At 44.0% G+C, this 23,913-nt stretch overlaps 1 protein-coding gene across 2 annotated transcripts in view; it reads left to right on the top strand.

Annotated features, from left to right (window-relative positions):
• The window catches only part of numbl (NUMB like endocytic adaptor protein), a 64,643-nt gene extending 46,835 nt beyond the window's left edge, over positions 1-17,808 (top strand). For both annotated transcript variants that reach the window (XM_029714810.1, XM_029714809.1), the window contains exons 3-9: positions 1,569-1,643; positions 5,897-5,971; positions 8,806-8,946; positions 9,367-9,574; positions 10,644-10,907; positions 12,818-12,997; positions 14,462-17,808. In XM_029714810.1, the coding sequence (XP_029570670.1) occupies positions 1,569-1,643; positions 5,897-5,971; positions 8,806-8,946; positions 9,367-9,574; positions 10,644-10,907; positions 12,818-12,997; positions 14,462-15,354 (1,836 nt within the window). In that variant the 3' untranslated portion in view covers positions 15,355-17,808. The remainder of the gene's footprint in view (positions 1-1,568; positions 1,644-5,896; positions 5,972-8,805; positions 8,947-9,366; positions 9,575-10,643; positions 10,908-12,817; positions 12,998-14,461) is intronic.
• Positions 17,809-23,913: the final 6,105 nt, after the last annotated feature.

Genomic DNA, 23,913 nt, shown 5'->3' with positions numbered 1-23,913 from the left:
AGTAGGCCTATATGCAAATAGACCATTGCCATATATGGATCTGTGCCATTCACTTTGAACTGGACTGTGTTTACAGCATCAGCGGTTGTGGGTAGATACGCTTGTTTTGAGATAAAAGTGAGAGCTACATGTAGTGACGTGTGTACATTTGTTCATATCCTTTGCTAGTTAGTGAGGTATTAACCCAGTTATAGATCATTTTTAGTCAGCAATGGGGGAGTGATTGCTTCCTACAAGAGCACAAAACGTGTATTTCTAGACATCTTTGAAAAGCGAGATGGGTAAAGAGCTTTTTTTGTCTAAAAGGGCAGTGTTGTATTTTGAGAGAGGCTTGAATAAGCTAAGTAGCCAATAGGCAGAGGGTAGCATAATTTGTCTAATTCTCTGTAATAATGTTATGGAAATAATGCTGCATTTATTTTGTAAAGTGGTTTCTTGCATCAAACAACACAACGACATTTTCAGTCACCTCCTTATCTGAAGGACAAGTGGATAAACAGGTTAATGTCAAGTCCTGCATGTTTTTTTCAGTCTCATGGAATGTCGGCCTACATTGGACACCACACATTGTCTGCTACTGTAGGCTGAACGATAGAACAGCTATTTCCATGTTAAAATATTATTGGATGTGTTTCCTCCATTGTTAGGCCTACATTATAATAGCCACAGAAGCCTACTTGACCACTGTTAAAACTAACTTAAAGTGGGTATAGCCTCAGTGTTCACAGCAAAAGCAAGTTGCACAAAGTTGCACAATGTTCAAGTTTGAGCTCAGCAGACCTGAAATTTGCTCAGTGATGAAACAATTTTGAGAGAACATTGCCTCTCTCTCTCTCTCTCTCTCTCTCTCTCTCTCTCTCTCTCTCTCTCTCCCCTCTCTCTCTCTCTCTTTCTCTCTCTCTCTCTCTCTCTCTCTCTCTCATTTTCTCTGTCCACCTTCAGTCAGCCACACAACTCTAAATGGGTTAAATAAAGTGACTCATGCTTTCAAAAGGCCTCTGCGGTTAGATAGTATTCAATCTACTGTATTTGAGGCAGCTTTTCTGTATGTTTTTCACTCTGCTGGCTTGGCTCAGAGGAATGGGTTTGTATTTTACAAAAAAAAGCTCTGGCAAACTAATTGTCTCTCCAAGGGCCTCCGATGCTCCACAGGGAACTCTGTGGGACAGGAAATCTAATCCCGTAAAAGGTCTCTTATCCTCCCTCATTCATCCTCATTATTAGCAACTAACACAGTCTGGTGGCTCACTTTGGAATGGAAGGACTTACACTATTTTGTGATAATGTGAATGCAGAGGATATGAACTAGATTGCATAGGTTACTTGGGCACAGTTGTGTGTTCATGCAGTTTGTATGAATCTTCATAATAGCCTTTGCATCTCCCTCTGAGTTTTAATGTATCTCACATTTTCTCTCTCTTTCTGTTGTTGTTTCTCTCTCCATCTCTCTCTTGTTGTTTCTATCTCTCTCTCGCTCTTTCTCTCTCTCTCTCTCTCTCTCTCTCTCTCTCTCTCTCGCCCTCTCTCTCTCTCTCTCTCTCTCTCTCTCTCTCCATCTCTATCTGTAGTACCTGGGTCTGGTGGAGGTGGAGGAATCCAGAGGGATGCATGTGTGTGAGGAGGCTGTCAAAAAGCTCAAAATTGTAAGTATCCCTCCACTCTAACCCCCTGCAGGTACCTCTGTTGTATTTCTGTTTACGTAAGCAGCCATGTTTTGTTGTATAGGCAGGTATTCTTATCCTGGTGGAGTTATCAACTCATTATAAGATATCCTGCACCGTGCACGTGTGCAGTAGTTCAACACACAAGCACGCAAGTACTCACACTCAATCACACGCGCACGCATGCGCACATACACGAGCACCGCAAAACTGCAGTTTCTTGCTCCCTCTCAAGATGTTTTCAGCTTTTTTCACCCGTTTCGATTTTTTTCTTCCAATTCTCTTTTTTTCTCCTTACTCACCTCTTACCTCTTATCCCCAGATCCATATCTCCTCTCCTCTTCTGCCCTCTACCTACCTCTATTTTGTCTTTAAGCTCAGCCCAATCCCACCCCAAGCATCTGCATTTAATTCCTAATCTAAGCCCCTTGCTCCTTCTCCTGGTGGGGCTGAGCCCTCCTTAGTCTCAGTAATGAGCTCAGCTACTCAGACCTGACCATCCCCGTACCACAGCTTTAGAACAGCCGCCCGCCACTCGGCCCTCTGGGAAGGCAGAGTCGCCCTGGCCGTGCGAACAGTGTGACACAGAACAGGCCGGGTCACACAAGCACAAGCTGAAAACAGCGAGAAAGCGACCATAGCATGCGCTGCTGAGAAGCCTGGTATACTAGACAGGGTCTTGGGGATAGGGTGGCATGCAGTCAGAGGGGGGTCAGGAAGGAGGAGACACACCCCTGTCAGCTCCCAGGCTCCCCTGACCTCGGGGCTCTGTCTATGGGGAAGGAGTTGGGAGAGCAGGCCTAGACCCATGGAGAAGCCTGGACGGCTCCGGTGTTTCACTGTCTTGTTTGTTTTCCCAGCCTGACCCTATTCTTCTCATCGTTTTTCATGGGCTTTGTCCACTGCTCAGCAGGGTAGTTGTGTGTGTGTGTGTGTGTGTGTGTGTGTGTGTGTGTGTGTGTGTGTGTGTGTGTGTGTGTGTGTGTGTGTGTGTGTGTGTGTGTGTGTGTGTGTGTGTGTGTGTGTGTGTGTGTGTATCTCTTCTATCCTTTAGCCTTCATCAGAAAGTCTGCTGCACCCCTGTCGTCTCCTTTGTCACTTTTCTTTTACCTATCCACACACTCAGTTCCCTCTCCCTCTCTTTCTCTTTCTCTCTCCATTCTGCAGTATAGTGATTGGCTGTAATTCTGTCTGGTAGTCAGGGAGCAACTCTTAGCTTCTCTCAGAGGCTCGCCTCCTCTTCCTCTCCGGCTACCTTCTCTCCATCGCTTTACCTTATTTTTCACGTGCTTTTCTATCTTTTACATCGTCCTCCTCCTCCTCCTCTCCTCTAGTTCATCTCTCTCGCTGCCTCAACTCTCTTCCTTCCCCTCTCCTTTACTCTCCCCTCGCGCTTTCTCTTTGGGATTATGCAAAATACTGACGCTTCATCGGTTTGCCACGCTTTTCAAAGTCATTTCCTGCAGCGCTCTCAGTCTCCCTCATCTCTCTCTCTCTCTCTCTCTCTCTCTTTCGCTCTCTCTCTCGCACGCACGCACACACACACACATCTCAGCCCCTCAGTAGGATTGCAGGAATACTGCTCTCCCAGCTACCCTCATATTTTGATGGTATTTTTAGCCTGGCCTTGTTCTGGTGCCCCCTGCTGAATAGATAGAGAGGCTTGTGAAGAGAGACAGCCAGCTGGCTCCCCTCTGTAGGATACCCGCCTCTATTTCTCTTTATCTACTGCCTCCTACAGAGAAACAGAACAACTGGGACATGCATTCCACTATTGCCACTTGAGGACAATGAAAACCCTTAGATCTACTATACAGCCATATGTTTTAGGCCTCTGGTGATCTGACTGCACCGGTCCTGCAGCATCAGTCACATAAGTGCACAATTGATGATGCCAGACCAGAGTGATTGAATGGCCCTGTGGTGTGAGTGTGTTGGATGAGAGTGGAAACACCTTGGTGCTCTCTCTCTCTCTCTCTCTCTCTCTCTCTCTCTCTCTCTCTCTCTCTCTCTCTCTCTCTCTCTCTCTCTCCCTCCCTCCCTCCCAATTCAATTAAATTGTAATTACTTTATTGTCATGATGTAACAATGTACATATTGCCAAAGCATACTTTGGAAATTAAGTGATTCATTCATTTATAATATTAACATAATCAAAATAATAATAATCAAGATTGTCAACGGGATAATCAGTAACAACAATAACAATAGCAATGGCATAGCGGACATGTGCAGGTTGGTTGGTCTGTCAGACACTGCCTCATGTTATGGCAGGCAGCAATGTAGTGCACTGTTAATAACCTGTTAACCACTGTTAACCCACAGCTCTCTTCATCCTCCCCCAACAGGACATATTTTCATCCGAGAGGTCTTTGAAACCTTTAATAAGCGTTTCAAATTTGGTTAAATGATACTCTAATTGTTTTATACTGTATTTTGTACATTTTGTCAGGAAATGCAGCTCCGTCTCAGGTTCTGCTGTTGTGCAGTGGTTGCACAGCCTTTCCTCTACAGGGAGCCAGGTTTTCCTGTGTCTACCCTTCTCAATGGCAAGGCAGGGCTTACTAAGCCTGTACTTTGTCAAGGTTTTTCTATGGTTTTGATCAGTAACCATGGTCAAATAGTTTGTCATGGTGTACTATTGATTTAGGGTCAGATAGCACTGCATTTTGCTTTGTGCTTGTGTTTCCCAATAGGTCATGTAGTCTTGTTTAGACTGTGTTGTAATTTGGTTTATTCTGATTGATTGGATGTTCTGGTCCTGAGGCTTCAGTGTGTTAGTAGAACAGGTTTGTGAACTCAGCCCCAGGACCAGCTGGATGAGGGTCCTGAGGCGTCAGTGTGTTAGTAGAACAGGTTTGTGAACTCAGCCCCAGGACCAGCTGGATGAGGGTCCTGAGGCGTCAGTGTGTTAGTAGAACAGGTTTGTGAACTCAGCCCCAGGACTCTTGGCATTGCAGAGCCTGGTAATGATATGAGAGGGGGTCACTGTATTTTAGATGTTTCCAAAACGTAATTGCTATTTTTTTTTTTTTTTATTAATAGTGGATATTGGTCTAATTCTGCCCTGCATTCGTTGTTTGTAGTTTTCCTCTGGACACGTAAGATAATCTTACAGAACTCTGCATGCAGTGTTTGTTCCATTGGGTGAAATCTTGTTTTGCAAGTTGACCCCACATCTCGCTGCCATTAAGTACAATGAGACATTCAATTTGTTTTAGACAAATTTGGAATCGGTATTTCAATTTCAATTTGTTTTTTTAATGGTGTAGAATGCCCTGTGTACTTTATCTCTCAGTTAATTTACTGTCTCATTTAGGTGTCCAGTTGAGCTTATTTTTAAACCTAAGTAATTGTAGTGTGTGTGCAGTACTCTGTATTTTGTACCAATTTTAAACTTTGGTCTAATTCCCTGAGATCTGGATCTTCTCTGGAAAATAATTATTTGTGCTTTTTGGGGTTTACTGCCAGGGCCCAGGTCTGGCAGTACTGCTCTAGCAGGTACAGGCTCTGCTGTAGGCCATGTGCTGTGGGGGTTTACTGCCAGGGCCCAGGTCTGGCAGTACTGCTCTAGCAGGTCCAGGCTCTGCTGTAGGTCATGTGCTGTGGGTGACAGGTCATCTGCGAATAGCAGGCATTTAACCTCTGAATTGTGGAGACTTAGACCAGAGGCTGAGGATTTTTCTAGAATATTGGCCAATTCTTTGATGTAAATATTGAGGAACGCGGGGCTGATATTGCAACCCTGTTGAAGGCCTTGTACCTGGTTAAAGAATTGTATTTTTTTCTTGCTCATTTTGCTAAAACTCGTATTGCCATTGAATTATGTTATATGTTACCCCCTACACCACCATCATTAACTTTTAGAACAGTCCTATATGCCAAAATGGAATCAAATGCTTTTTGGAAGTCAATAAAGCAAGCATACATTTTGGTCTTATTGTGGTGGACATGTTTATCTATCAGGGTGTGTAGGGTGGAAATATGATCAGTTGTGCAATGTTTTGGTATAAATCCAATTATTGAGGAAGTTTAAAACTCTTACATTTATAATACTGCAGAAAACCTATCTCTCTCTCTTTTCTCTCTCTCTCGCCCTATCTCTCTTTCCCTCTCTCTCTCTCACCCCTCCTCTCTCTCTCTTTCCCTCTCTCTCTCTCTCTCACCCCTCCTCTCTCTCTCTCTCTCTCTCCCTCACCCCTCCTCTCTCTCTCTCTCGCTCTCTCTCTCCACAGAGTGGCAAGAAGACAGTGAAAGCAGTGTTGTGGGTTTCAGCAGACGGTCTCAGAGTGGTGGATGACAAAACCAAGGTAAGAGTGTGCCTGCAGGGCTGTTAGCATAAAAGTGTGTGCTAAACATACATACAAACACACAAAGTCTGCTTCCAGATGTAAATAGTGACTAAACATGAAACAGCAGCCTGGGACCATAGTTACCCCTGCAGGTGGTCTCTATCTCAGTAAGTCCAGAGTTCGTATGACAGAGCAAGTGTACAGATGTAGGATCATCATTTGATCACTCTGGTGCAGGATAACTTTCCTGCAATGCTGGACATTTGAAATGTATAGTGTATTTGAAGTTTAAAAAGGCTTCTGAAGTTTGTAATTTCCACATGGAAATCTTTCAACCCCAACAAACATTTCCATAATTATAATCCACATAATAATTCCCATTTCTGATTGCTGCAGGATCATTTTTATGCTGTAGCAAACTGCCTCAAATGAAGATCCTACATCTGTAGTAGGGAAAGTGTGTTGGAAAGACAAAGAGAGAAAACTGCTCAGCAGGCGAGAAGCTGGCACTCCCCCTCTACCCTCCCCCTACTCCCCCGTTCGTCTTTTACTCTCCCCCTCTACCCTCCACCTTCTCCACCCTTCGGCTGCTACTCTCCCCCCTCTCCTTACCCACACTGCAGGTCTCTCTCTACCCCAGCACTTTCCCAGGTCACCTGCCATTCTCAGTCTGGGCTTAGATTGATGATGTAATCCTTCAGACTCAGAGCACAAGGACCGTACCTCGTGCCTGTCCCGATGACTGTGTTTATCCTCGCTGGCCAGAATAGACTTACTTTAGGCCGGACTGCTGAGTTTTCACACTTGACATGTGTTACTGATGGATGTCAAAGGGGGCTTTGGGTGGGGGAGGGAGACACAGTACACACACACACATAACATTTGATTTGACACACACACACAGAAACACACACGCACACCTCAGTACAGGACTGTCTGGCCGCCAGGGGCCCCTATTGCGAGTGCAATTACCCACGTTTCTTGTCAGGCCAGAGAAAAGAAAAGGGGGGAGAAACAGTCCCACTAAGCAGTCTTTTTTGTTTCCCCCCATCCCCCCTCAGCATCCCTCTACCTCCCCTCTTTATTGTAATCCCCTCCCTCACTGAGTCAGCACAGTCTCCTAAAGCTCCCTCCCCACCCTCCCCTCCCCTCCCTCCCTCTCCCGGTCCAGTCAGCGTCAAAGAACACCACCGCCACAGAGAAAGAAAGCCCCCTCTCCCTCCGTATCTGACCCATGTGACATGACTCAGCACTGTGCCCCCTTTCAGTTTTTCAGTGACATGCCTATGAGTGATCCCCCACAACCCCACACACACCCCTTGCTATCCCCCTCACCTCCACCCACCCAGAGGAAACCCAGTCCAGCGCGCACACACACACACACATAACCAGACGTTCACTTCCACCACCAGCCTTTCTTCATCTACTAATTGGCTCTGAATGAATAGACGGTTATTTATTCCTTGCCCGCTTCATTCATCCCCCTCTTCCTATTCCCAGATGAAGAGTGGAAGGAAGTCCCTAGATGAGTGTGAGCCCCATTTCCCTTTCACCGCTTGTTTCCCACTCATTCCACTCTGACTCAAAGGGTGTCAGGAACCATGGGGCCACAAAGTGGCATGGGGTGGGGGGGTGTAAGAGAGGGGGCCCCTTCCTCACCCGATAGTTCCCTATGGTCACCAGCCGAAACTCCTGAATGAGCCTGATACAGATTCTGGAACAAGAGAAAAACAATGTGTTTACATCATCATGTCTTACATCATGTTTACATCATGTTTTACATAATGTCTACATCATGTTTTACATCATGTTAACCTCATGTTTTACATCATGTCTTACATCATGTTTACATCATGTTTTACATCATGTTTACATCATGTTTTACATCATGTTAACATCATGTTTTACATCATGTTTACATCATGTTTTACATCATGTTTTACATCATGTTTACATCATTTTACATCATGTTTACATCATGTTTTACATCATGTTTTACATCATGTTTACATCATTTTACATCATGTTTACATCATGTTTTACATCATGTTAACCTCATGTTTTACATCATGTCTTACATCATGTTTACATCATGTTTTACATCATGTTTTACATAATGTTTACATCATGTTTTACATCATGTTAACATCATGTTTTACATCATGTTTACATCATGTTTTACATCATGTTTTACATCATGTTTACATCATTTTACATCATGTTTACATCATGTTTTACATCATGTTTACATCATGGTTTACATCATGTTTTACATCATGGTTTACATCATGTTTTACATCATGTTTTACATCATGGTTTACATCATGGTTTACATCGTTTTACATCATGTTTACATCATGTTTACATCATGGTTTACATCATGTTTACATCATGTTTTACATCATGGTTTACATCATGTTTTACATCATGTTTTACATCATGTTTACATCATGGTTTACATCATGGTTTACATCATGTTTTACATCGTTTTACATCATGTTTTACATAATGTTTTACATCATGTTTACATCATGTTTACATCATGTTTTACATCATGTTTTACATCATATTTACATCATGTTTTACATCATGTTTACATCATGTTTTACATCATGTTTACATCATGTTTTACATCATGTTTTGTAGAGCTGTGAACAAGATCTAGTGCTTGAGAGTAACAAAGGTTGATTCTTGGTAGATTATCTTTCCTCACCAAATAATTACATTTGATATGTTAGTATGTGTGTTTTAATCATATGCATTCTCTATAGGCTACCATGTTATGTGTGATATGTTTAATTTATGACGTGGCAAAATCAGCCTTCTTTAAAACGTAATGTCTTTGTCTTTAGGACCTCATCGTAGACCAGACCATTGAGAAGGTGTCCTTCTGCGCGCCCGACCGCAATTATGACAAGGCTTTCTCCTACATTTGCCGTGACGGCACCACACGCCGCTGGATCTGCCACTGCTTCATGGCCCTGAAGGACTCGGTGAGGGTGTGTGTGTGTGTGTGAGTGGGCCCAGGCCCAGCGACTAGTCCAATCCCCGCATCGCTCACCCAGGGATTAAGATTAGGATTACTCTAGGGTTATTTCCATCTGAATTGCTTCTTGGAGCGCTATCCACTGTGACCTTCTGGCACTCGGAGACATATTTCCTACAGGGTGATAACCACTTTTATAGTGCCAAGTCATTGCTCAAAGACATGGCTTTGGTTTGATAAAGCATTTTCCAGTATGGAAATTTACTGGCTTTAGGCTATATTCAGGTTTGTCAATGTGTATGTTTCAGTATTAGTGGCTATTCACACATAATAGAGTTTTACACACGCGAACATGCATGCGCCCACGTACGCACACACCAAAGGGGTGTTGAGGAGGGGTGTTGACCGGGTGTGTTGCGGTCACCAGGGCGAGCGTATGAGCCACGCCGTGGGCTGTGCCTTCGCCGCCTGCCTGGAGAGGAAGCAGCGGCGCGAGAAGGAGTGCGGCGTCACAGCCTCGTTCGATGCCAGCCGCACCTCCTTCGTGCGCGAGGGCTCGTTCCGCATGACGTCGTCCAGCCAGCAGGGGGGCGAGCGCGATGACATCACGAAGCAGCTGCAGGACAAGAAGAAAGGTATGACTCATCAGGAGATGGAGAGCAGCACAACCACACAGACAGACACACCTGTCTCTCACATTCTAACATATCACTGGAAAGTTACTGGAAAGTCAAATGTGGCCTGTGTTATGGAGCTAACAGGAACAGGAGGATTCACTCACTGTCGATGGTTGTTGTTCTCCTCAATCACTCTGAAGTGTAACAACACATCTACTGTATGTTGGCTAGCAGTAACCCTTATCAGTGTTATTGGTTACTGGTTGTAGTCCAACATTTACCCTGTTCATTGTAGTCCAACATTAACCCTGTTCATTGTAGTCCAACATTAACCCTGGTCATTGTAGTCCAACATTAACCCTGGTCATTATAGTCCAACATTTACCCTGGTCATTGTAGTCTAAACCTTAACCCTGGTCATTATAGTCCAACATATACCCTGGTCATTGTAGTTCAATATTTACCCTGGTCATTATATACCAACATTTACCCTGGTCATTGTAGTCCAACATTAACCCTGGTCATTGTAGTCCAACATTAACCCTGGTCATTGTAGTCCAACATTAACCCTGGTCATTATAGTCCAGCATTTACCCTGGTCATTGTAGTCTAAACCTTAACCCTGGTCATTATAGTCCAACATATACCCTGGTCATTGTAGTTCAATATTTACCCTGGTCATTATATACCAACATTTACCCTGGTCATTGTAGTCCAACATTAACCCTGGTCATTATAGTCCAGCATTTACCCTGGTCATTGTAGTCCAAACATTAACCCTGGTCATTATAGTCCAACATTAACCCTGGTCATTATATACCAACATTAACCCTGTTCATTGTAGTCCAACATTAACCCTGGTCATTGTAGTTCAACCTTAACCCTGGTCATTGTAGTTCAACATTAACCCTGGTCATTATAGTCCAACATTAACCCTGGTCATTATATACCAACATTAACCCTGTTCATTGTAGTCCAACATTAACCCTGGTCATTGTAGTTCAACCTTAACCCTGGTCATTGTAGTCCAACATTAACCCTGGTCATTGTAGTCCAACATTAACCATTGTACTCTGTCTGTCTCCAGAGCCCCCGTGTACCATACCAGCCATCCCCCCTGGCACCTCCTCACCCCCTGAGGGTGCGGCCTCACCTGTGGGGCAGGGGGTGGAGCACGCCATACCGCGGCGCCACGCGCCCATTGAGCAACTGGTGCGTCAGGGTTCCTTCCGGGGCTTCCCGGCCCTCAGCGGGAAGAACTCGCCGTTCAAGAGGCAGCTCTCGCTGCGCCTCAACGACCTGCCTTCCAACCTGCAGCGCAAGACCGCCGACTTCCAAAGCAAGAACCCAGGTTAGCCTCACCTCTTCATGTTAGCTTAGCTAAGTCTCTGCATTCTATGACCTAGGACAAAGAGTGGTTAGCCTCACCTCTTCATGTTAGCTTAGCTAAGTCTCTGCATTCTATGATCTAGGACAAAGAGTGGTTAGCCTCCCCAGTATAGGACAACATAGTGCTGCAGTTTTCCTGCCTGGAGTTTTCCTGCCTTCATGACATGACCAAGGCTAATTCCGGGCTATTTCCTGGTCAGATCATGGGTCAGGAAAAACTCTGGACCCTTATGACAACGTATGGTGGTGTTTATAATTACACCAAAGTAGTATTTGACCAGGAACAAGTGAAGCCAGAGATTGATTGAGGTCATAATAGCAGTGGAGTTGATCATCTGTCGTTCTGCCCCTGAACAAGGCAGTTAACCCACTGTTCCTAGGCCGTCACTGAAAATAAGAATTTGTTCTTAACTGACTTGCCTAGTTAAATAAAGGTCAAATAAAATAAATAAATGAGTGCGTTATTAAGGATGTTGTTAATTGCTGTGGCTGATTGCTGAGTCCATGTAATGGTTATAAGTATAATAATTAGGATTCCCAGCACGGCTTTGTTCCTGCTGTAGTGAGGTAGATTAAACCTCTCAGTTATGTTGATTATAGTTATTATGAGGCTTATGGTGGCAGACCGTGGCTTTTAATAATTAACAAACACACATTTCTGAAGGTTGCAGCACAATTGTGCCTGACATCTATTTACATTCATGTATGCAGCAGTAGCAGTAGTAGCATAGTGTACAGATATTCTCTCTTTCGTATAGGATCTGTACCTATTTGAATCCCACGCATGCATAGAAGACACCCACACACGCACTTAGCTAGCAATAGAAGCCACACGAGCATGAACACACAGGACACATGTACACACACCCACACACACAGTAGCAGCTAATTTCACTGGTCTCTCAGTGAACAATGTGTCTATGAGCAGTCTCCACTAGACCAGTCTCTCCACTAGACCAGTCCCTCCACATCCCCTTAAAGCTGTCATGTCCACAGAGACAGCCCCCAGCCAGCCCCTCTCACAGCCATAGACCCAGAAATTGACGCACACACACATGCATGCATGCACACTAACACTACTACACAGAGAAACCCCACAGCTGCTCTCGTCCTCTCTGAACCCTATGGGCCAATGAAATGTTCAGAAAGAGAGACATTACAAGGCAGTCTTGAACAAAGCAGCAGGGCTCTCCAGACAGAAAGACACTCTACATCTGCACCTGGAGTAGTTCTTCTAAGCAAGGTCATATTCATTAGGCACCAAACAGAAGAAAACAGACTGAAACAGGGTGTGACTACTTAAACTTGTCCAATAAGAAATGCCCATTTTTGTTTTCGTTGCAAAAGGTTTTGCTACGGTGTGCCCTAATTAATAGGACCCAACAGAGGGACGGTGCAGCAGCAGCTCCATAGGGATTACATCCACCACTGACCCCTCTGGTTCTGATTGGCCCCACAGCTCTCTCTGCTCTCCACAGGCTTTGCTCTCTCTCTGTCAGGGACAGGTCCCTGATAGGGGAATTACACAAATTCTGAGCTATTTATATCTACTGGCTATAGGTTGAGAGGTTCCCTCTGTTTTCTACACTAAGGATTTAGGCTATAGAGAATCTCATGCATGAAAAACAGACTGGTCAGGTGTGTTACAGAGGAACTTTTATTTTCTTACTTTGAAGTACAAACGATTATGTGGACCTCATAGGACCATGGGAACAGATTACATTTCAATAAAAGGCTTAGAAATGTTTACATCCAGTGTCATGTACTTTAATCTTATATCATTTTATAAGTGTATGTTTGGCCCAAGACTTTAATCTTGCCATCAAATCATTCAAAGGACAGCCAATCCTCAACCCTTCTCCCCCCCTGTAGTCCCAGAGATGGATCTGTCTGTGTGTGGCGAGGCAGACAGCAGCATCAACGCTCTCTGCAGCCAGATCAACCATTCCTTCACCAGGCCCTCTGAGGAACTCTTCTCCAACCCCACCCCCAACGGCCTGCCAGCCTGCACTGTGCCCCCAGCCATCCCCCCTCCCCCCGCCCCCCTGCAAGGTAACTCACTGACTACCTTATCATTCTCTCTCTATGAGCTCTAGTCTGGCTTAACATGTAGTGTACAGCTCAACTCCAACTTTGTATTTGGAATGAGTTTGTATTGAGTTTGTATTGCGTTTGTAATGCGTTTGTATTGCGTTTGTAATGTGTTTGTAATGTGTTTGTAATGTGTTTGTATTGCATTTGTAATGCGGTTGTATTGCGTTTGTAATGTGTTTGTAATGTGTTTGTATTGCGTTTGTAATGCGTTTGTTATGTTTTTGTAATGCGTTTGTAATGTGTTTGTGTTGCGTTTGTATTGTGTTTGTAATGCGTTTGTATTGCGTTTGTAATGCATTTGTATTGTGTTTGTATTTGTAATGTTTCTAATGCTGTATTGCTTCTAATGCTTGTAAGGCTGATTTGCCTGCGAAGTGTCAGTTATCGCTAGGCCGGGATTCAGTCTGTGATGTGTTTCTATTGTGTTTGTAATGTGTTTGTATTGTGTTTGTATTGCGTTTGTAATGCGTTTGTATTGCGTTTGTAATGTGTTTGTAATGTGTTTGTATTGCGTTTTTAATGCGTTTGTATTTGCCTTTGTATTGTGTTTGTAATGTGTTTGTATTGCGTTTGTAATGTGTTTGTATTGCGTTTGTAATGCGTTTGTATTGCGTTTGTAATGCGTTTGTAATGCGTTTGTAATGCGTTTGTATTGTGTTTGTATTTGTAATGTTTCTAATTCTGTATTGCTTCTAATGCTTGTAAGGCTGATTTGCCTGTGAAGTGTCAGTTATCGCTAGGCCGGGATTCAGTCTGTGATGTGTTTGTATTGCGTTTGTATTGCGTTTGTAATGTGTTTGTATTGCGTTTGTAATGTGTTTGTATTACGTTTGTATTGTGTTTGTATTGTGTTTGTAATGTGTTTGTATTGCGTTTGTAATGCGTTTGTAATGTGTTTGTAATGTGTTTGTATTGCGTTTGTATTGCGTTTGTAATGCGTTTGTAATGCGTTTGTAATGCGTTTGTAATGTGTTTGTAATGCGTTTGTAATGCCTTTGTATTGCGTTTGTAATGCGTTTGTATTGTGTTTGTATTGTGTTTGTATTTGTAATGTATTGCTTTTAATGCTTGTAAGGCTGATTTGCCTGCGAAGTGTCAGTTATCTCTAGGCCGGGATTCAGTCTGTGATGTGCTATAGTGCAGGTCACTATACAGCCGTCAATGCAGCTTTTTAAAGGCCTTTTACCCAATGTTTGTGGAGGTCATATTCATGGTAAATGCTGTGCATGTCGGCTCAACCCTTAAAAAGTTTGTTATATATATGGCACGCCTTGCATTGAATCCCGGCCCTAATCAGAAAAGGCTGCCGAATAGGGTGTGTGTGTGTCCTCTGTACTTGACATGGTAAAGCGGTAGAGAGATCCAGCAGCAGGGTTGATGTAACATGTGATTGACGTGTGGTTCTCTGCTTCTCTTCCACAGCCACGTCCTCCTGGGTGCAGGCGGAGCCCCCGGTCCAGTCCCCTCCGCCGGTGGTCCACAGTGGGCACAGGAGGACGCCCTCCGAAGCTGAGCGCTGGCTGGAGGAGGTGGCCCAGGCCGTCAAGGCCCAGCAACAGACCCCCAACCTGCCCCCACCACCCATCCAGCCCACCCCTGCCATTCCAGGGCCACCCATGTCAAGCGCACCTATGTCATGTGTGCCCCTAATGGGGGCATCCATGCCAGGGGTACCTGGCTCCCTGCCCACTTCCATGCAGCCCTTTCCCTTGGCATTTGATGCCACTCCCGCGCCCGTGGGCATGTATACCCAGCCACCCCTGCAGCCAGCGTTTGTACCCATGCAGGCCTACATGCCCGCACTGGCCAACAGCATGACGTACTCCAACGCCAGTGTGCCTGTGGTGGGCATCACACCTTCCCAGATGGTGGCTAATGTCTTCTGCACGGCAGGCGGCTCTACCGGCGGGCCTTCCATGGGCATGGGCTCAGGGCCTAAAATGGGCACGCTCAGCGGTGGGCATCGCCACTCTTTCTCCGGCCTGCCGGGCGGGTTCCCTATGCCACCCTTCGGAGCTCATCCCACCGTCAACGGCCTCCCCCACAACATTCCCACCTCCTCCCTCGCCACCATCACGCAGAACGGCACCAGCAGCAACGGTGGCAGTAGCAGCAGCTGGCCACCAGAGAGCGCACAGCTGGCCAACCCGCCCCCAGCCAATGCCCAGGAGGTTGATCGCTTCGAGGCAAAGTGGGCTGCGCTGGAGACCAAATCGCAACCCAAGGCGGCGCCCAACCCCTTCTCCAATGACTTGCAAAAGACCTTTGAGATCGAGCTTAAACTCGGTATTAACCCAGGTCAGGCCACTGCATAGACTATGATGATGCAGACCCCCAACCAGACTGAACCACTCCACTCCCCCCCAGCCCCCTGCCCTAAATGCTTTCGCTACCCCCCTCTTAATTTTCTCCTCTTCTGTTGAGACCCCAGGGTGTAAATTGTGTCTGAATGCAGGGGGGACATGATGACTGTGTATGGGGCTCCTCGCGATGCATTCCATGGGATTTCTAGCAATCATGTTCTGCGTGGGGATCTGTGGATGAGCCAGAGAATATGGACACATCACAGGACACTGAGATGAGACACAGAGAGGTTACGTTGATGTTACCCAAGCACAGCAAAGGCCCTGGTTGACTAGCCAATGACACGACTTGACGGTAGAGACCCCAAAGGAGGCGTCGACCAATAAGAGTGACAGTTTGACGGACAACATTTTTTTATTTATTATTTTTACTTTGATTTGAACCGTTATAGTTTTACATCATTTTTTTTTTCTTCATCAGTGTTCAAAGGTTGTTTCTTCCTGTATTTATTTTTGTGGAACTGGAGAGAGGAGGGAAATAACTAGCAACTGTAACTGGCAGCGGAGGGAGCAAAGAGAGGGAATGAGTCATGAAACCAGAGGCTGGAAACGAGTGTAAATAGCATGCTTTTTTCACCCTCTATTTATTACCAATCCATGTATAACCGTCAATTTGCTATTCAACCCAAATGAGTCACTGTTAGCTAATCACCATGGTGACCTAACACTCCTCTCTGTCCCAGTGCCACTCCACCTGCACAGCAGACACACTAGAACCCTAGAACATTCTGGAAAGGGTTCAAATGGTTCAAATAGTACAGCACACTCCAACGTGGTTGGCTGACTCGCGTTATATTCTGAAACAGGGTAGTAGTCATCCCCAGTACGAGTTTAGTCAGTCAACACTACGAGGGTCTATTTGGGAATGTTGAGCCTGATGTTCAAGAGAGGAGGGAGGGAAGAGCTTGAGCACTTCGTAAGATAAAGATGGGGAGTTTGGGGCGAGGATGGCTTTATTTGAGAGGAAGTTATGTTGTTGTTTTGTCACTGGGACTGGGTTTGAAATAGCACCCTATTCCTACATAGGGCCTTGGTCAAAAGTAGTGCCTCCCACTGGGCACAGCCGTCAATTCAACGATGGTTCAACTTCATTTAATTGAAATGACATGGATACAACGTTGATTCAACCAGTGTGTGCCCAGTGGGCTTGGTCAAGCTGCACTTCTGACATAGTGGGACTACAGTCAGTTTGTAGAGGCTTCTGGATCCAGGCTCTTGTCCTGAGGCCATTGTGACAGGAAGACGTTATGGCACCTGCTGTGTGTGTTCTACCAGGCTGAGTAAAGATGCCTAGAGGAAGTGATGAGTCATTTACCACTTTAAACAGACAGAGGAAAGCATCCATCTTTGTAGAGGGAAAACAAAGACATGAAAGTGATATGATATGGATAGTCGGGGGAGAGGGAAAGAAAACGGGAAGGTGAAAGGTAGACGGAGAGATCGAGGGCATACTTACGAGAATGAGATGAGGAAGTGGACTATTGAAGGGCTGTGGTGAACTGAGAAAAGATGAAAGAAGAAAAACGTTACGTTAAACAGACTGGTTGTTTCATTCCTTTGAACTCCTTTCACTGCTCCCAAACAAAGGTACTTCTTTTAGAATGATACTCACCATGCATTTAGAGCTCCATAGAAACAATACTTTACTTTTTGATCATATTCTCAAAAGAGGCAAGCATTTCCTTCCGTGACTTTAGTTTAAACACACAAAGACAATAAATGTGCAGTATACTATAGCTACAACCCCATATCGGAATTGTAGCCCATTTGGCAAGACTTCCAATGGCAGGTCAAGGCGGGGCAAACGCATGTGCTTAGATGGGATGCTTTATGCTATTTGCCATTATAATGCTTTATGTACGATCCTGCCCCAAACAACAGGAGTGTCTGGGAGTGAGACGGAGTGGGACCCAGGGGACCAGTGTTATTGAATGGACATCACAACTAGATAAACAGGCTTCATCCATCCCGCTCTCCTGGTCATTAGCTCATTAGGACTCGGCCAATCAGGCGTTTGCCATTTTCACGTGGCACAATACTGACTGACATCCATTTGCTTTCCCAAAGATATAAAGCAGTAGTGAGGAGCCATGCTTTTGCTCGGTTAGACAAATAGATTTTCTAAATTAATTCTCTCCCCGTCTTTTAAGAGAAAAGACATAGTCATTCATGAAATTGCTGTTTTTATTTCGTTAAATTACCCTTGTTTGCAGCCCTTTAAATTAAAATGTAGGTTAATTATGTTCAAAATAAGAACTAAATTACCTCTTAAACTCGATTGTAAACCAGTGTAGTGATAACAAACTAGTGGAGTTTATTTGTATTCTTTATTTACAGAATTTTGTATTTAAACCTACATATTTGTATTGTAATTACATTGTACAAAGATAAATAAATAATATAATATTAAACTTGTGTTGGTGTCTGTGTTTTTGCATTCTGTATCATGCTCGCCCTCCCTTTCTCCCAATGCAGGTCATGTACCTGTCTTATCCTTATCCTCATAAGATCTTTATCTTCACCAGTACTAGTAGATCAAATGTATCTGCACCCTGTGCCAACGGGGATGTATATAGTCTGCTTTTAAAGATGGTCAATAGTTGAACAGCACCAGTCATTAAATTCTGTGAATTCTCTCCATAGCTGTATTTTATATCTCAAACCTACTGTATGCCCTGAAAGTCATGGAGTAAAGCGTTGAAGAATTCTCTCTCATTGAACGCATTGACTACGCTTGCCAACTCTACCACTGTTCACAGTACTCGTAGAGCAGCCTTTCTCTAGTGTCTTGACAAAAGCTCAGGCCCCTAATGCGACCAGACAAGGCCCCTTTTCTTCCCCAAGGGCCATGAAAAAGAGGACAGCCACAGAACACTTGAGTCATTTTAGTAGTAACTCTCTCGTCAGTGTCTTTCCGCTACTGCTTACTGCAGCGCTGAGGAAGAATCGGGACAACAAGAAACACAACAAAGACAGAGTTAGAATGAGGACAGGCCCCACTACTACAGAACAGTGCAAGGGAAATGGGTTGCCATGGACACAGCAGTGAAAGGGTAATTTATAAACATCCCAACACTGCCAGAGTAGGCAGAAAAAGCTCAATACGTATATAAATTAAACTGCCATAAGGAAAGAATGTTGTTGGAAATAAAAAAGCAGACTAATGTGCTCACGTAGGCCAAATCCTAGTGGTGTCTGTCTGGCCTGAGGAGAAGCTGTCATCTAAGACTTCTAACTGTTTCTATTATGGACATGCTGAACTGCAGGGCCCATATTCATAAAGCATATCAGAGTACCATTTTATTGTTTATTACTGCTGCTACTTTACCCCAATTCAATTTATGAGCTGGGTGCATAATCCCCTAAAGTCATTCTTTAAAACAACCCCATAAAAAACAACACAAATTTTTATCTGCTTTCAATCTGGTGCGTCACACAGTGCTGGTAAGTGTATGACGGCAGCAAGTGATATCAGAATCGGAATCAGTAATTGTGTAATAGCGCTTACCCAGATAATGGAATGGGCAGATAATACATTCACTGCTATTTGTTTCTAGTGTTTTAGGATTGGTGTATGGCTACCGTGGCACATCTGTTTCCAGTTCACGTCTGTTAAACGTTGCTTTACCACCGTTAGAATAACATTGGGAATTGCTATGGATGTGAAATGTAAGCGCTCGCACGTGACCTTAAAAGTCCTTGAGGTGAGGGAGGTGATTAAGTAGATTGATTTCATACGTTTAGACATTGATCATTGCAGAGTCCATTGTTCTCTTCCCTGTGGCAGGCTGCTAATCACACATGCAGTCATTCAACGAGGTCATTTGAACAGATGAAAGGTGTATTTGAATATTTATTGTGTTTCTTAAAGAATCTTTTATCTTCAGTATAAAAATTGTGGTTTGAAGCCTGATGGCTCCAAGCAACCTCAAAATGTCAAAACACACAGACACACACACTCGGAAGGTATTCAGACCCCTTGACCTTTTCCACATTTTGTTACGTTACAGCCTTATTCTAAAATTGATTAAATAGTTCCCCCCCCCCATCATCAATCTACACACAATACCCAATAATGACAAAGCAAAAACAGGTTTTTAGAAATTTTAGCAAATATACACATACTACCGTTCAAAAGTTTGGGGTTACTTTGAAATGTCCTTGTTTTTGAAAAAAAAAGCAAATTTTTTGTCCATTAAAATAACATCAAATTGATCAGAAATACAGTGTAGACATTGTTAATGTTGTAAATGACTATTGTAGCTGGAAACAGCAGATTTTTAATGGAATATCTACATAGGTGTACAGAGGCCAATTATCAGCAACCATCACTCCTGTGTTCCAATGGCACGTCGGGGAGTTTCACCATCTAGCAGTTCGACAGACGAATCTGGGTTTGGCGGATGCCAAGAGAACTCTACCTGCCCGAATGCATAGTGCCAACTGTAAAGTTTGGTGGAGGAGGAAAAATGGTCTGGGGCTGTTTTCATGGTTCGGGCTAGGCCCCTTAGTTCCAGTGAAGGGAAATCTGAATGCTACAGCATACAATGACATTCTAGACGATTCTGTGCTTCCAACTTGTGGTAACAGTTTGGGGAAGGCCCTTTCATGTTTCAGCAGGACAATGCCCCCGTGCACAAAGTGAGGTTCATACAGAAATGGTTTGTTGAGATCGGTGTGGAAGAACTTGACTGGCCTGCACAGAACCGTGACCTTAACCCCATCAAACACCTTTGGGATGAATTGGAACGCCGACTGCGAGCCAGGCCTTAATCGACCAACATCAGTGCCCAACCTCACTAATGCTCCTGTGGCTGAATGGAGGCAAGTTCTTTCAGCAATGTTCCAACCTCTACTGGAAAACCTTTCCAGAAGAGTAGAGGCTTTTATAGCACCAAATGGGGACCAACTCCATATTAATATACATGATTTTGGAATGAGATATTCGATGAGTAGGTGTCCACATACTTTTGGTTATGTAGTGTATCTAAACGCACACATGCTTGCACATGCATGCATATGCACACACAACCACGCAAAGGCATGCTTTCATGTGCACGCACCCACCCGCCCACACACACAAAGCCTCCACCATTCTAGAAGGTTGGTTGATATTGTTGCCTGTGAGGCCTGACTGGTTGCCTGACTGGTTGGATACTCAGTGCTTTTTCCTCACCCCTCCCACTCTTTTCCCTACCACTGTGTCCAGACCTGGAGCTCTGACTGGCGCCTTGGCACTGCCCAACTGCACTGGCGCCACTTCATCCCCTGCCAGCTCCTACCGACCCCTGCCAGCAGCTGTCATTCATAAATAACAAGCCTGATAGCTGCCAGGGTGTCCCAGGGAGGGCATGATGCCCACATAGACTACCCATAGACCAATATGGGTAGTCTACAGTATGTGGACATGACAATATGCATACAATTAACCTATATGTACCTGTTCCAATAGGGGACTATCGATTACGACCATAATTGGGAATAAGATAGAGACGTACAGTACCAGTCAAAAGTTTGGACACACCTACTCATTCAAGCCTTTTTCATAATTTTTTACTATTTTCTACATTGTAGAATAATAGTGAAGACATCAAAACTATGAAATAACACATATGGAATCATGTAGTAACCAAAAAAGTGTTAAACAAATCCAAATACATTTTATAACCAGCATGGCTACCACAGCATTCTGCAGCGATACGCCATCCCATCTGGTTTGCGCTTAGTGGGACTATCATCTGTTTTACAACAGGACAATGACCCAACACACTTCCAGGCTGTGTAAGGGCTATTTGACCAAGAAGGAGAGCGATGGAGTGCTGCATCAGATGACCTGGCCTCCACAATCACCCAACGTAAACCCAATTGCGATGGTTTGGGATGAGTTGGACCGCAGAGTGAAGAAAAGCAGCCAAGTGCTCAGCATATGTGGGAACTCCTTCAAGACTGTTGGAAAAGCATTCCAGGTGAAGCTGGTTGAGAGAATGCCAAAGTGTGCAAAGCTGTCATCAAGGCAAATGGTGGCTACTTTGAAGAATCTCAAATATAAAATATATTTTGATTTGTTTACCACTTTTTTGGTTACTACATGATTCCATGTGTTATTTCATAGTTGTAATGTCTTCACTATTATTCTACAATGTAGAAAATAGTAAAAATAAACAAAAACCCTTGAATGAGTAGGTATGTGCAAACTTTTGACTGGTACTGTACATAGTTGGAACAGTTGCCTATTACCTTCGAAACGTAATACTTTGATTTTTCACCATCTTCATTGCAGTCCGAATCTGTGTACACAACAGATGCAATATATTATGCAATTGTTCAAATCTCCTGTACAGTATGTGATGCAGTAAGGGTCATCACTAGTGTGTTTAATCTGCAGTCTGCCATCCTGATCTCCTGTTGCTTGCTTCTACATGTGATTCATGTATTACAGTAAGCCAACATGGATAAATGTTGGTATGTACATCATCAAACGGTCATCATTCAAAACAGACAAGATTAAATTGAATTAACCATTTCTGTCAAAACCTACCATGGTTCAATGATATCAGTAATTATGTAGGCCATAGTGGCTAGGCTGCCTACTTCAAGAAATCCCTGTCCAATCACTGTCACTTTGTCAGCCACTGCGTTTTGATGCTGCAGGCAGAGAACGACATTGCTATTGATGTACCTCCACCTAGTGGCAAGAAAGGATTATTGCGCATTACACAACTGATCCATTTTACATTAGTCATTGTAGGAGCATCATCTAACATAGGAATCTTTTGTCCCATATACTTCAGCAGGTTGACTCTGTCTTAGAGTCTGTCTCAAGTCAACACATAGTCCCATTGATAAAAATGAAGTAGTTGGAGAAGGAATTGTAGCAGTGTGTGTGTTTTTGTGTGCATGTCTACACTACGCATTTAATTTCTCTCCTGTAATTATATAATATAGGCCCCATAACCTCTCCATTATGCTCCAGAACTCACAAATCACAGTGGACTGTGCCTTCGGTGTGCTATGTCATGAATGTAATGGTTGGGTGGTGTTCTGGGGGCAGTTCACTGTGGCTGCGTTCACACAGGCAGCCCAATTCTGATCTTTTTTTTTTACTAATTGATATTTTGACCAGTCAGATCAGTGTTGAAAAAGATCTGTAAGAAGTTCTGATGTGATTGGTCAAAATATGAATTAGTGGAAAGAAATATCAGAATTGAGCTGCCTGTGTAAACGTAGCCTTAGATCCCTGCAATCCTGCTCACTGAACCCTCCTACTATTCACAATGCCACAAATGGATTAGTAGAACAGAACCATACATCAAGATAAAGTTCAACCTTTATGCTGGTTCAGGTTAATTTAATCCAGTATTTTATCTTAATCCAGACCATAATGGATATACAGTAGGTGATCAGGTGCTGTACTTTTGACTTTCCTCTGTTTACAGTGTGCTCCAATTCAGGGGTCAATTCGAATTAAAGTCAGTGAACGTTCTCAGGAAGTGATTTTAATTAATGTAAAAAAACTTTTGATATACAGAAGGTTCTCCATTTTAGTTTATCGAGAAGTCATTGGAAATATAAGGCCATTTTTCAATTATTGAATTGGAGTTTCAGTTTACTTTCTGAATTGACTGACTTCAATTCCAATTGACCCCAACCCTGCTACAATGCTAAACCTATGAGACAGTTTTTCCACATTTTGTTACGCTACAACCTTATTCTAAAATGTATTAAATAGTTTTTTCCCCCTCATCAATCTCCACACAATACCCCATAATGACAAATGAAATATCACATTTACATAAGTATTCAAATCTTCTACTCAGTACTTTGTTGAAGCACCTTTGGCAGAGATTACAGCATCGAGTCTTCTTGGGTATGACACTACAAGCTTGGCAAACCTGTATTTGGGGAGTTTCTCCCATTCTTCTCTGCAGATCCTCTCAAGCTCTGTCAGGTTGGATGGGGAGTGTTGCTGCACAGCTATTTTCAGGTCTCTCCAGAGATGTTAGATCAGGTTCAAGTCTGGGTTCTGGCTGGGCCACTCAAGGACATGCAGAGACTTGTCCCGAAGCCACTCCTGCGTTGTCTTGGCTGTGCGCTTAGGGTCACTGTCCTGTTGGAAAGTGAACCTTCGCCCCAGTCTTACATCCTGAGCGCTCTGGAGCAGGTTTTCATCAAGGATCTCTCTGTACTTTGCGCCGTTCATCTTTGCCTTTATCCTGACTAGTCTCCCAGTCCCTGCCACTGAAAAACATCCCCACAGCATGATGCTGCCACCACACTTCACTGTATGGATGGTGCCAGGTTTCCTCCAGACGTGACGCTTGCCATTCAGTAGGGGCCTTTTGGCAAACTCCGAAGCGGGCTGTCGTGTATCTTTTACTGAGGAGAGACTCCCGTCTGGCCACTCTACCATAAACGCCTGATTGGTGGAGTGCTGCAGAGATGGTTGTCCTTCTGGAAGGTTCTCCTATCTCCACAGAGGAACTCTGGAGCTCCGTCAGAGTGACCATCGGG

Source organism: Salmo trutta, chromosome 26, assembly GCF_901001165.1.
Source record: "Salmo trutta chromosome 26, fSalTru1.1, whole genome shotgun sequence".
Taxonomy (NCBI): domain Eukaryota; kingdom Metazoa; phylum Chordata; class Actinopteri; order Salmoniformes; family Salmonidae; genus Salmo; species Salmo trutta.
The sequence above is the reverse complement of the archived record's forward strand: the minus strand, read 5'-3'. Positions and strand labels throughout refer to the sequence as shown.